This window comes from Artibeus jamaicensis, unplaced genomic scaffold (genome assembly GCF_021234435.1).
Source record: "Artibeus jamaicensis isolate MK-2021 breed Jamaican fruit bat unplaced genomic scaffold, CSHL_Jam_final contig_704, whole genome shotgun sequence".
Classification (NCBI taxonomy): Eukaryota; Metazoa; Chordata; class Mammalia; order Chiroptera; family Phyllostomidae; genus Artibeus; species Artibeus jamaicensis.
In genome coordinates this window covers 146,552-159,866 of record NW_026521931.1, presented here as the reverse complement: position 1 = coordinate 159,866, position 13,315 = coordinate 146,552, and the positions used below count along the sequence as shown (strand labels likewise).

Here is a 13,315-nt window from a genome sequence, read left to right as displayed (position 1 = left end):
TGTATAGAGCTTTTAGTCTGTAATATGTTTTCCTATTTGTTATAGGAAGAGGAATAAGACCACAGGCTGAAAGAATGTTGACCTGATATTCTTCTAGAACATGAACACTAAATGAGGGTTTCATAACAAGAGCAAAGCAATGGAGATGAGGCAGGGTGCCACACAGAACTCGGGAGTGCAGTTGCTCATCTTGCTAGTGTCCGCTGTAGTCACCCAGCAAATACTCATTGGGTCTCTCAGAATACCAAACCTTTAATACCCTTTAATATTCCAAATTAGTCTGCAATGGCCCATTGAGACCTAAGATTGCAGCTTTATACCAATACCATCTTTTAATATGAATATCATGATTCCAAAGTGTTTTAACCAATTGAACTTCTTGGATCAAGGCCAAGCATGGTGATTTTCAAGAGGAAAAAAATTAAAAACTTGGAACAGTTTTCTTCTTTACCTAAACTGTTCAATACAATCCCTTAGAGACTTCTTAGGAAAGAGCAGGATCCCCAGCCACTCTTCCACAGCAGAAGCAACACACAGAATGTATTGCCATTACTAATCTTCGCCTAAGTCCTCAAAAACTGAATAGTCAAGTTCATGCTCAGAATCTGTCACACAGGTTGTAAACAGACAGTGCTAATGGCTTGATTCTTTTTTTATTTAATTATTTTTCAAGTACAGTTCTCTGTCAATTACTCCCATACCAGCCCACCCTGCCCCGTGCTCCCCACCTCCCTCCCATTTCCACCCACCTTAGTTATTGTCCCTCTCTTAATTCTTGTATGTGCCCTGACCAGGAATCAAACCTGCAACGTTGGTGTTTTGCTCTAAACACCTGAGCTACCCAGCCAGGGCCCCTCTATTGTGTCTCTTAAATCACATGACATGACTTCTCTTTCCCCACTGCCACTTGTTCAAGCCAGATTTCTCTGCATCTCAGTAACTGTGCTGTAACCTCCTATGTGGTCACCTTGGCTCCACTTTTCTACTTCTGAACAATTTGCCAGAGGGATTCAAAGATGCAAATTTTATCAAGGAATACTCTAGCCAAAAAGTCTTTATTGGCTCCCAGTGCTGTCAGGATCGACTTCAAAATAATCTGGAATTCATTCAATGATCTCCAAGGCATGGCCTCTGTCTGCCACCAGCTTCATCCCCATTATTTCCTCCATCTCCTCTGCCCAGCAAGAGCAACTTCAGGGCATTACTGAACTTGCACACACTCTCCCAGATCAGCACCTTTCACAGGTCAGCCTTTGCTCAGGTGAACTGGATCGCTTGTTCTCACTTTCCTTCCTGGTCTCCACCTGGACCTCTTCTGGTCCTTTCATACAGGAAGTCTTCTGCAATCACCCCCAAAGTCTCACTCTCCCTGTGACACAACCCCAAATTTTAACTGCTTCATTGTCATCCTGCTATGGGACCATATCTTTGTCAGAATTGTATCATTCTGTGTCTCCAGAACCACTTGATGTTACTGATATACAGTAGACAGTCCATTAATATTTCTCAATTAACACTAGCATTCTCTAGGCAGACATTTATTGGGATATCTGCCTAGATTGGAAAGCTCCAGATGGATTACCTTTAGATAAAATTACAGTGTCAAATGGGCTCTGGTTTATATGAAACTCCAACACTGCTTGCACACTGAGAGTCTGTGATAATGGATCCCCAAATAAAAGAGCTGCACACCAACCAATTCAAAGAAGAGATGATGGGAAAAAAGGGCTTTGAAACTTTTTCAAGGAAGGGAGCAGATGAGCTGGCACAGTCTTTCTCCTTCTCCTTCCTTTCCTTTGTGCAGTTATTCCTCCCCCCTCATTATCTTGTTTAACTCATGCTTTCTCTAGAGAGATGGTCACTTTCCAACTGTTCCAACTCAGACATGTACATGATGAAGTAAGCACAGTGTTGTACATGGAGGAGAGTGGGGGGAGGGCTTCAGGAACAGACAAACTGGTGCCATCTGCATGGGTGATGGAACCATCCTGATCCCCAGCCCATGTGAAGCTTGTCTTATCTTCATTGCCTTGCCTCTGGAATCTTTGCTTTCTTAAATAACTATTAATTTTATATCTATGCATTATCTCATATTTTGTATGTTTATGTTGTTTCTAAAGTGTAGGAAAAAGAGTTACTAGACATTTCAGAGTTAGACAGCTTAAATGTTTCAATGGTACACTTATATATGCAGTAAAATTACTATCAAACACTTTGAATACTCCAGCAGTGCCTGAAACACCTTTCCCTTGCACAGTCATAGCCACGTGTACTAACAACTTTTACTTAGCTTCTTGTCAGTGTAAAACAAGACCTTCTGTGAAGCTTCTCCTGTGTTGCCACCCACACTCAGACACACGTTATGTCCACATCGCGTAGTTCCAGTACAGAGCATTTACTCAGCCTTGATAGCAATGCCCTCCTCAGAAGAGTGACTCAATTGAGGATGTGCTTACACATACCACCCAAATTTTCCAATGAGTCAAAATGTGAAGTGTTTTGCTCCAAATGGAAGCATGATAACCTCAGACAAAATGTGGGGAAACAAGCACCGTTGGTCTAAACGAAGATCCAAGATAGGACCATGATTCCAAACAACATGACAAATCAAAACAGCAAATGGTGATAGGTTTTTCAATTATTGTCAGGAAAGGAGACCAACTGATTGTGAAGTTCTATGGCAGCAGACCTTAACTCCACCGAACATGCTGTTGGGACATTAAAATATTTCTACATTCAATACCCCAAGCCAACCACTCATCCTCATACCTACATCATCAGTACACTTTACATCATCTTCTTCCTGGTTGCCATGGTGATGCAGTTGGTGACTGTCATGTCTGAGTTCAGTGGGAGAACACACAGTTAAAGTCCATTTCTCTAACTGATGTTCATGAGTCATCAAGTTGCCAGCTTTGACTTTAATCCAGATAATTGTCCTAAGAGTTTCTGCCAGGCCCCCTTCACCTCCTTATTCCTTAGACTGTAAATCATGGGGTTCAGCATAGGTGTCAAAATGGCATAAAAGAGAGAGATCAACTTCTCCTGAAGGACAGAGGGACTGGAGTGGGGCTGGATGTAAGTGACAATGGCCATGCCATAGCACAGGACCACCACTGAGAGGTGAGAGGCACAGGTTTGGAAGGCTTTCTTTCTGCCCTCTGTGGACCTGATCTGTAGGATGGTGGTGATGATCTTGATGTAGGACAAGAGAACCAGGCAGAATGGGGACATCAGCAGGACGATGCTAGAAACCATGATTGCAATCTCATTAGAGGAGGTGTCCACACAGGCCAGTCTGACCACAGCTAGGAGTTCACAGGATATGTGATCAATAAACTTATTTGAGCACATGGGCAGCTGAAAGGTGATGACCGTCTGCATGAGAGAGTTAACAGAGCCACTGACCCAGGAGCTGATGGCCAGCCTAGTACACAGCCCTCCATGCATGATGATTGAGTACCTCAGGGGGTCACACACAGCCACATAGCGGTCATAGGCCATCACAGCCAATAGAACAAACTCAATGCCACCCAATCCCAGGGAGAAGAATAACTGTGCTGCACAGCTCACATAGGGAATCACTTTCTGTTCAGTAAGAAAATGAACCAACATCTGGGGGACGATGCTTGTGGCGTAAGAGACGTCAACCAGGGAGAGGTTGGTGAGAAAGAAGTACATGGGAGTGTGGAGTCGGCTGTCCAGTCTGATCAGAAGGACAATGAGGAAGTTCCCCAGCACTGTCACCAGGTACATGACCACGAACAGGACAAAGAGAGACAGCTGAGTGTCCCAGTCTCTGGACAGGCCGAGGAGAATAAACTCTCTCACCCATGTCTGGTTGTCTGTTTCCATTAAAAATGTCAGGATTGTGAATCTGCAGAGAGCCAGAAAGGACAGAAGCTGCTGAATCAGAGAACAGTAAGAACAACTTTCTATGAATACCTACTGTATGTAACTGGTCAGCCTCAGCCAGGTGTTTCAGATCACTGTGGACCATCACCACAGGCTCTATCCCAATGTGCATCAGAGACAGGCCAGCACCTAGATGAGGACATGATGTGGTATCTGGGAGACCAGCTCAGCCTGGAGACCACGCAGTGCAGTTTCAGGAGCTGGACATCTTTACCAACTTACATCAGGTTTCAGGTGTGGAGAGCTTAGTACAGGACAATGGTAGGTAAAATGATAAACAATGAAGAAAAGCCATATTAGAAAGGTATAAAAGCTGCCTTAAATGGAGAAATCCATTACAAAAGGATTACAACTTGCAAGTATATTTAAGCCCCAATGAACATAAGGTTGGAGAAAGCATATTGTGAACTATACCGGTAGCAGGACCACAGCAAGATGAGTATTAGAAGAAACACTACCTCAAGGATGATATGGTAGCAAAAGTGATTTCCCATGCAATCCCTCCACAAATTCAGACCTAAAAAGTCTTTAATGGAACTGAAAACTTAGGAAAGTTGGGTCACTTTAGAACGGAGGAACCATTGTGTTTTAATGATGACCTTTGGTCTCTTCAGACTCAGTGGCATACCAAGTGGTAGGGAATTATAATTGTATCTTGTCCTTTTATTTGTCTCTTCCAGGCTGGCGGGTGTTAGGAATCTCCCCTTTGTGTGCAGGTTCAAAATACAGACAGTGAGAGTATCAGCACCTGACTTTCCCTTTACAAGAGAAGAAGAGAAGCAGGTCTTTGAGGACTGTTCTTCATTGCCTGCAGCAGGGGCAAATGCATGAATTCACAGCATATACTCAGGAATAAAGTTTTGCTCATTTTACTGTGACCCGGAAGTGCTTTTCTAACAAAACTATCATGTCAGTTTGCAAAATTAAACAGAAACTGTTCACATTTTTTAATATTCTAGGGCTGATTTATTCTTATTCTTTGTCTAAGCCTACCTATCAAGAACATTCCTTTCCTTGCAGGGTAGAAAATGAGGGGAAGGAGGAGAAAATAGCAGTGAGATGAGAGGAGGGCAGAAGCCAAGCTGTTTGTGCCGTTCCAGACCCAGGCTGGGGTCTCAGCAGAAAGGAGAAGATTGTCTGCACTTCAAAACTTTTATCTCACAAAGGACAAAACCACACACAAAAAAACCAAGGAGTCCAAGAAATGGCCATTTCTTCTTCCATGGTTCACACGCACATTTTTTTTGAAAGGTCCACCCCAATTTCCTCCCCCAAACCTGATTTCCCCTTTCAACAATCCCTCCTGTATGGCTGTATGCAAGATCCTTACCCCTCCCCCTCCCTCAGCTTTTCTTCAGTCCTGGGCAGAATGACAAAGCATCCACTTAACACAAAGAATACACTCAAATTTAACTCTAACACCTCAAGAGAATATTTACTTTTAAAAATCTGATAGATGTTGTCAAACACACACACACACACCCACACACACACACATGATCTGCAGCAGAAAGCAGACATTGCTTTTCTTTTAATTTTGAAGTTATTTTTGATTTTTCAATTTTAATTTACTTTCAACATTATCTTCTATTCTTCTCTTAATTTGGCAAATGTCGATCAAGTGCAGTCTTTCATAGATGCTCCTATTTCATGGTGAATATTATACTTCCCTGTGCTCAAAGACCTGACCCATCCAAAGAAGGAAGGACACAAAACAAAGCATTACATCTTTTGTTCCCCTGTTACATGTGTGACTTGCCTGCAGAACATGACAGCTGATGACACCCAGTGTCCCTCTTACCCGCCCTGCACATCCCTCCATGACAGCCTTCACCTCACTCCCAGGGAGTGGCACTGTCTCGTCTTAGCACAAGTCTGAGCTTCAGAGCTGAAGAGTTTCTGCTTTGCATCCAATCTCTTTTGCTTCCTGGCACCTGAAGCAAATCTCTTCAGAAATAACACTTGCTCTTTGCTTAAGTCAACTTAAATATATTTCTAACAGTGAATTCTCAGGCTGCGATTTTTTTAAAAATATTTTATTTATTTATTTTTCGAGAGAGGGGAAGGGAAGGAGAAAGAGTGGAATAGAAATATCAATGTATGGTTGCCTCTCATGTGTCCTCTGCTGGGAACTGGCCTGCAACCCAGGCATGTGACCTGACTAGGAATCGAAAGGCGATACTCTGGTTCACAGGCCTGCGCTCAATCCACTGAGCTACGCCAGCCAGGGCTCAGGCTGTGATTTTTGGTAAAATTTGTAAATACCTAGTATTTTGGGGTTATAGAAATGGGACCATGTCCCAACTGGTCCATTGCATTTGGCAGTTGATCTCCTGAAAGGGGCCCCTTCCATGCCTGGCTCCCTGTAGCTCTACAGTTCATCTGACAGGAAAGGGCATCAATACCCCCAAGTGACAATACAGCTTCTCAACATAAGGTGCCCTGTTGGCCTTCCCCACATCCTCCCCACACTCCTGCTCCAACACTATTGATGAGGCCTTGAAGAACAATGAGCTACTGCTCATCTAGACAGATGGAAACCCTGACCTACAGACAAAAATAAAATGAACAGTGACAGAACTTCCCACGTGTTGGTGCCACACAGACAGGCTCATCACTTGTGGTTCTCTGGAGACACCTTCAAAGCCTGATGTTCACATGTTCAATCAGTTTTTAATTACATTTACTTTCCATTGCCACTCTGTGGAACAACACTCCAAAATATTCAATTCAACTTTGCAAGGAAGGAGGTGTTCAGGGCTCAACACATGGGCACGTTCTCCATTTGTAACATTCACTGCCATGTTTCATTTTCCTACCCTAGTTAGTGTCTTATATTTTAAGACCAAAACATGTCTACTTCTATTGGCTAGCTGCTGCAATAAATTATCTTCTCCCATTCCTCCTATATTAGAAAGAAAGAAGTATTAATTTGAAAAGACTCAGGAGGTGTACATGTTATAGAAAGATTCCCCAGCACCTCAGCTTCCAGAGTTCTGTTGTATTTTAGAATAATAATCCTTTCCCCTGCTTATGCTGATTCAAAGGGTGCATGGATGGACAAAATTTGGACTGGCCTCAAAAGTCCCACCTGGGATCATTGCCCATCTTATCTTCCATTCATTAGAGAGATGAAGCCCTATAACTGAAAGTCTGTTTGTGTATCATCTTTTAAAATACTCCACTGAGTCTTAATTATATTTGCTCTTCTCACTGGACTCCTCTACAATCTTAGCAGAGACACACAGAAGGCCTGAACACAGATTCAGAGCACAAAAGGTAACTCTCACAAACTAAAGATGTTTTCTCTTACACTGGTCAAATAAACAAGAACCATACTTTACAGAGTTGAGTTGGCAATAAAAATGGAACTTTCAACTAAAGAAAGAGTCATCTGACCTCTGGCTGAATACATGGATGTTGTGTGCGCCAAATGCCTCCATCGTGGCCAGAAATATCTGCATCACCCTAATGCTTGGGAAAGAAAACCAAGGACCACTTGAGTGGGTGATTTCCTAAAAGCAGTTTTATATCCTCAGAAAGCACCAAGTTCTCTATTTCTTGTCTGGATTTGCTTGCCTGCCTTTTCACATAATCAGCAATTTGATATATTTCACTAGGACTTCACTTTCTAAATGCGCACCTTTTTATGCCTTTTCCACATACGTAAGGCTAGAGCAATTCACTCAGACTACCATGTCTCCACTGTGCAATCCCTACAGTGGGTTCTAGAAACCAACCCAGAAGTGAGTGTCAGGAGACCTCAGTTCTAGTCCCAGTTCACATGCTGAGTGTCTGACTTTCAGCAATCCATTTAATCGCCTTGTGTATTTCCATTTTATAATATTGAAAGGAAAATTCCAAGTACTTTGCATACATATCTTCAGGGAAATAATTGAGATAACAGTGATTAACAATTTTTCCTTTTGGAAATGTAATAATCTCCTACAGGTTCATGCATATTAATCTCTAAGTATCACTTCACACATCTGGGCTTGTCCCTTAGCATCTCACCCAAATTTCTTGTAGAATTCATCCATGGGATCTCCAGTATCTAAATACTAGATCATCCTGTTCCTCACCTCCCTTCATTTCACCCCTCCTCTTTCTCTCTGCAAGCACTAAAGTCTGGACTAGAAAACCCTTAGAACAAAAATGTGCCTAAGCCTGTCATTTAGAAAAGCAGAATAACTGGACTACATTCACTATACTATTTAGAGTGAGAAGATTTCAACATCTGAGCTCCCTATCTCTGATCCAAAGTCCCTAAAAATCAGGTGAACCCACCCACTGTTGATGCCTCTACTAGAACTCTCAAATATTGAGTAGAGGCAGCAAGAAAAATGCAGATGTACACTTCAGTCTAGGTTTAAGTGGGTTTCTGAAGACTGCTATCTTCCAATAAAGTGACAGACTGTGGAGAGGACATGAAGTCCCCCAGGCTCCTTGCCACCTGGGCTGAGATTTCACAGGTTGGACTAGCTGACATGGTGAGGGCCACTGCTGGGAAGAAGTTCACAGGGGCCCCATGGTTGGCTCAGACACAACCCTAATGGGGTATAGCAGTGGCTGAGTTAGCCATGTGGGCTGACAGATCCCCCAGAGCTCTTTGCATCAGAGTGTTAATTGCTGTCACCACTCCCAATTCTCTTATGCTGCCCTCTTCTCCCTTGATAAGCTATTCTCCATCTTCCTCAGGCTACAATTCATGAAGCCTAAGGTGATTCTAAACAAAATCATGGGGCCCTTTTAATGGGGTCTTAGAATATCCTCCTCTACTCCAATCTTGATAGTTAGCCCTCATGCTCTTATTCTAGTGAGCAGTGACAGGCATGCCTCCAAGCTGGTGGAAAACCAATTATCGTCCTCTGCTCCCAGTGTCCCTACCTGTCTTTCTGGAGTCAAGAGTTTTTCTCATCCTCTGAGATCTGTGCAAAGGGCTGCTGTGAGCACTGCAAGTGTGGTGAACATCTGAATGCATGTCTCATGGTACTACTTCAGTTCCAAAAACCACAGCAAAGACTTGGGAGACTTTCAGATGTTTCTGATAGAATAAAATTTGAAAACTACTAAAACAATTCACTCTGTACAACATCGTCATGTCAATTCTGCATTACCACTCTCTGTTGTACCATGACCCACTGCACAAAGATTTGCTGTGAAACCCAATGACTACTTTACTTCCAGAGCTCAGTGAACTCAGAGTGAAGAGTTTCAAAGTCACCCACAATCTCACTTTTTCCCCACTCATGTGAGCCCCACCCATTCTATAATCCCTGCTGTTTCCCAAACAGGAAATACTCTCTCTTCTGCCTAAGAATGTCATCCCATAAGTGTTCACCTAGAAATTCAATGTTCCTTCAAGAAGCCTTTGTGACAGACATGCTAATGTATACTACCAATGTGCAACCTAGGTTTGCAAAAATAGGAATATGAAAAAAGTATTTGCTTCAAACTCCATGCATACAATTTGGGGATACTACTTCCTGATAAATGGTTTGTTTCACTTAAAATTTATTTGCTTAGAAATCATTAGCTGACAGTGCTATTATTTTCTTTATCTGTAAAATTGTCATCCCCCATTTACAATTAATTTATCTGTTGAAACAGACCTTTAAAAGTAACTGATAATATACCAGTCTGGTGCAGCATGTTAACAATGGGAAGGCTGTGGTGTGGGCAAAGAAACCCACACTCCTGCTCATCTTTGCTATGTAAATCTAAAACCATTCTAAAAATTAGAGTCTACTTAAAAGGAAAAAATAAGTAATTGATCCTATTCTAGCTTTCACTGAGATGGTAGAAAGCTGAAAAGAGCATTGTTACATCCGGAAACAAAATAAATTTAATCTACAAAATTATAACTATTCTTGAAATCTCCAATAAGACGAGACGGCAGAGCAACCAAATAGCATGAAATCTCAAGAAACACAGGTACATCCAGAAAGAGAAAAGATGTGAGCTCTTACTTACCTGGGCATGGGAGGAAAATAGAGCAACCTAACAAGTCACTGAGAATGGCTTTAACATAGGGCTTAAGTTCAAGTGTGGAATACTGTTAAATATTGAATGACTGAGAGCTACAGCAAAAGTAAAAGTCCCCATCAGTTCTCAAGATTTTTTGACAGGCTTGGAACAGTCATTAGAAGAATGTCTGGGGAAGGGTGGACAGCCAGACTGAGCCTCTTCCATGGCGCAGGTCAATGATCAGCCCCAGCCTCCACAGTGAGCAGTAGACATACTCCCAACACCAAGCCTGGCTTCCTAATGGAAGAAGAGTCTGAAGCCACTGGGGAAAGACAGCGAATGCTGTTTCCCTCAGAGACAGATGAGGACTCAGTGCTGAGAAAAATAATGGAAAACACACACATACACACACATTCCAGCCCTGGGATTTCCACTGGGCAGGAGACCACTCTGCTGAGACCATGATCCATCTCCTCACACTGTGGAAGACCAAGATCACAAAGCCCCAATCCTGCTTGAGACACACAGAGAAAGTGTCTGCCTAAGACTGAGACAGAAGCAGGACAACAGAGAACAAACCCTCACCATCTTCTGAGCAGGACTGAGGAACATGGAACAGCAGTTAGCTCTGGCAGAGGCCACATGTGGGAACACACTCTCTGACATGCGGTCCCACAGGGGAAGCCAGAAACTAAGGGAGGAACAGCAACATGGGGAAAACCCTCCTCCGCTGATCACCCCACCTGTAGCATCACTGGTGATGCCAGAGGAAATGGAATTGGTTGGTGCTCTGAGGATAACCACAGCAACAACAAAGCTCAAACCAAGCCCTGACCATGGCTGAATAATTCCCACACCCCACATACTCTGTGCTAGAGAACAGATAGAAGAGATGTGTCCTCTGCAAAGCATAATACTGTTTATCTCAGTCTATCTACACACAGAATGCCTGGATTTCAGTCAAAATTAAAGAGCATAGAAAAAGAAAGAAAATAATACCATTCCTGTACTAAGCAAGTAACCGAACCAGAATCAGGTATGACTTGGATATAGGAACTATCATACAGAGGATTAAAATAACTCACATTAATATGTTACAGGGTCTAGTGGAAAGCGTGGATATCCTGTGTAAATACATGACAAATTTCCGCAAAGACATGAAGAGTATATGGAAGAATCCAATGGAAATTCTAGACAAGAAGAACACGGTAACAGAGGTGAAAGATGCTTACGACAAAAGTCAACAGAACAAAGAAATAATCAGTGAGAATAAAAATGAATCAATAGAAATTAACAGTTGATGCAGAATGAAAACAATCATAACAACAATAAAAATGGCAGAGAATATACAATATCAAACAATCTAGTGGACAATCATACAATCTAACATGCATTCAATTAGAAAGTAACAGAAAGAAATTTGAGAGAGAATAGAAAAAATATTGAAAGTGATAATGGTGAGAAAAAAACTAGAAAGAAATCAGAACAGAAATCTAAGAAGCTGAGCAAAAAAAACAAAACAAAACAACAACAACAAAAAAACGACCGAAACTAAAAACAATCAGAGCAAAAACTACACACATCATATTCAAACTGCCAACAATAAAGTGGAAACTTTGAAGGCAGCCTGAGGGAAATAGACATCACATACAGAAAAAATAAAAATCCAAAACAATTTAGATTTTTTGTCAAAATCACTGCTGGCCAGAACATATAGAAGGACATTTTAAAATGCTGGATGGAGTTGAAAGAAACTGCAAACTGAGAACTCCATATACAGAAAAATACCTTTTGAGAATGAAGGAAAATCAAGACTTTTTCCAGACAAATGAAAACTAAATTAATTCATTGATAACAGGCCTAGACCAGCAGGAATGTCAGTACAAGTTCTTCAGGCAAAATAAATATTACCACACAGAATAGTGGATCTACATTATTAAAAATGTAGAGAAATCATCATTTTGATTGCATGAAAATGAAAAACATCAAAATTGTAAGATGCAACTAAAGCAGGGCTTAGAGAGAAACACGCATCATCACATGATTCCATGATAAAACAAGAAAAGCCAAAAGTCAGTAATTTAAACTTCAAGCTAAAGAAACAACAACAAATAGAATAAATTGAACTCAATCAGAAGGAAGAACAAAATAAAGAGAGAGGCAAATGTAAAGTAGTAAAAAAAGAACAATAAAGAAAAAACATGAGGATGCTGGGAAAATGGCGATGGAGTAAGACGGAGCTGATGCTAGCTCCTGTATTCATGGGTGAGAATCCTGGCAGATCTATAGAGAAACAGCACAATAAACCACTGGTTATCCAGCATTTATGAAATTAAAAGACCAGAGATTGTGACCGACGCTGAAACACCAGACAGTGGCAGAGTCAGCTACTGGAGCTGAGACACACACGGCCCCTGTGCTGCCGCCAGAGCAACAGGCCTGGGAGCCGGGGAGTCAGGTACGGGAGCCGGACACTCCAAGCCCCTGTGACGGTCCTGGGCAACAGAGGAGTCAGGAACCGGAGCTGGAACATTCTTGGCCCCTGTGCCGATGTCATAGGTACCGGCCTGGGCAACAGAAGAGTCAGTTGCAAGAGCTAGGACACCGGAGGACCCTGTGACGCCACCAGAGAGACGGGCCTGGGTGCTGGGGAGCCAGCTATGGGAGCAGGAGCGTTCTCAGCCCCTGTGCCGCTGCCATAGCGACGGGACTGTGCGCTGGGGAGTCAGGTACCAGAGCTGGGACATTCTAAGCCTCTGTGCCACTGCCAAAGAGACAGGACTAGACTCTGGGGAGTCAGGTATGGAAGCCTGGACACTCCAAACCCCTGTGATGGCCCTGGGTGGCAGAGGAGCCAGCTACGGGAGCCGGGACATTCCCAGCCCCTGTGCCGCTGCCGTAGTAACGGGACTGGGTGCTTCAGGAGGTGGCTACTAGAGCTGGAACATTAGCAGTGGTAGGCGACCAACGCAGGGACCAGCGTGAGGACCAGCATGAGGACCAGTGTGAGAGTAGGTGGAGACAAAGAACATCAGGACACTTCAAGGAGTCTGCACAACTGAACTTCACAAGGATCATACCACAGAAGTTCACACCATAAAACCAGGGTTTCAGAACAGATCAATTTTAGAAGCAGAGACTAACAAGAAGAGTCTCAAACAATGGGAAGACAAACAAACAATCCCCAAATGAAAGAAAAAGCAGAACTTGAGAAAGAATGTTAGATGAAATAGAGGCTGATCAACTATCAGATAGTGAATTCAAGGCACTGGTTATTACAAAGTTCAAAGAGCTCACAGTGAACTACCAGAAACTACAGGGGAACTACAATGATCTCTCTGAAAACTACATCAACATGAAAAAGGAAATGGAAACTATCAGCAAGGGACAAGAGGAAATGAAGAATACAATTTCTGAATTGAAGAACACAGTA

The 13,315-nt window shown here is 42.6% G+C and overlaps 1 protein-coding gene across 1 annotated transcript; it reads right to left on the bottom strand.

Annotated features, from left to right (window-relative positions):
* Positions 1–2,901: 2,901 nt before the first annotated feature.
* Positions 2,902–3,855, bottom strand: LOC128628361 (olfactory receptor-like protein OLF3). The gene has a single exon (XM_053671816.1). It carries the CDS (start codon positions 3,853–3,855, stop codon positions 2,902–2,904), a length of 954 nt encoding a protein of 317 aa, XP_053527791.1.
* Positions 3,856–13,315: the final 9,460 nt, after the last annotated feature.

What these genes read in the sequence shown, in the direction of transcription:
- LOC128628361 (XM_053671816.1), bottom strand. Translation starts at nt 3,855, where the DNA reads ATGGAAACAGACAACCAGACATGGGTGAGAGAGTTTATTCTCCTCGGC.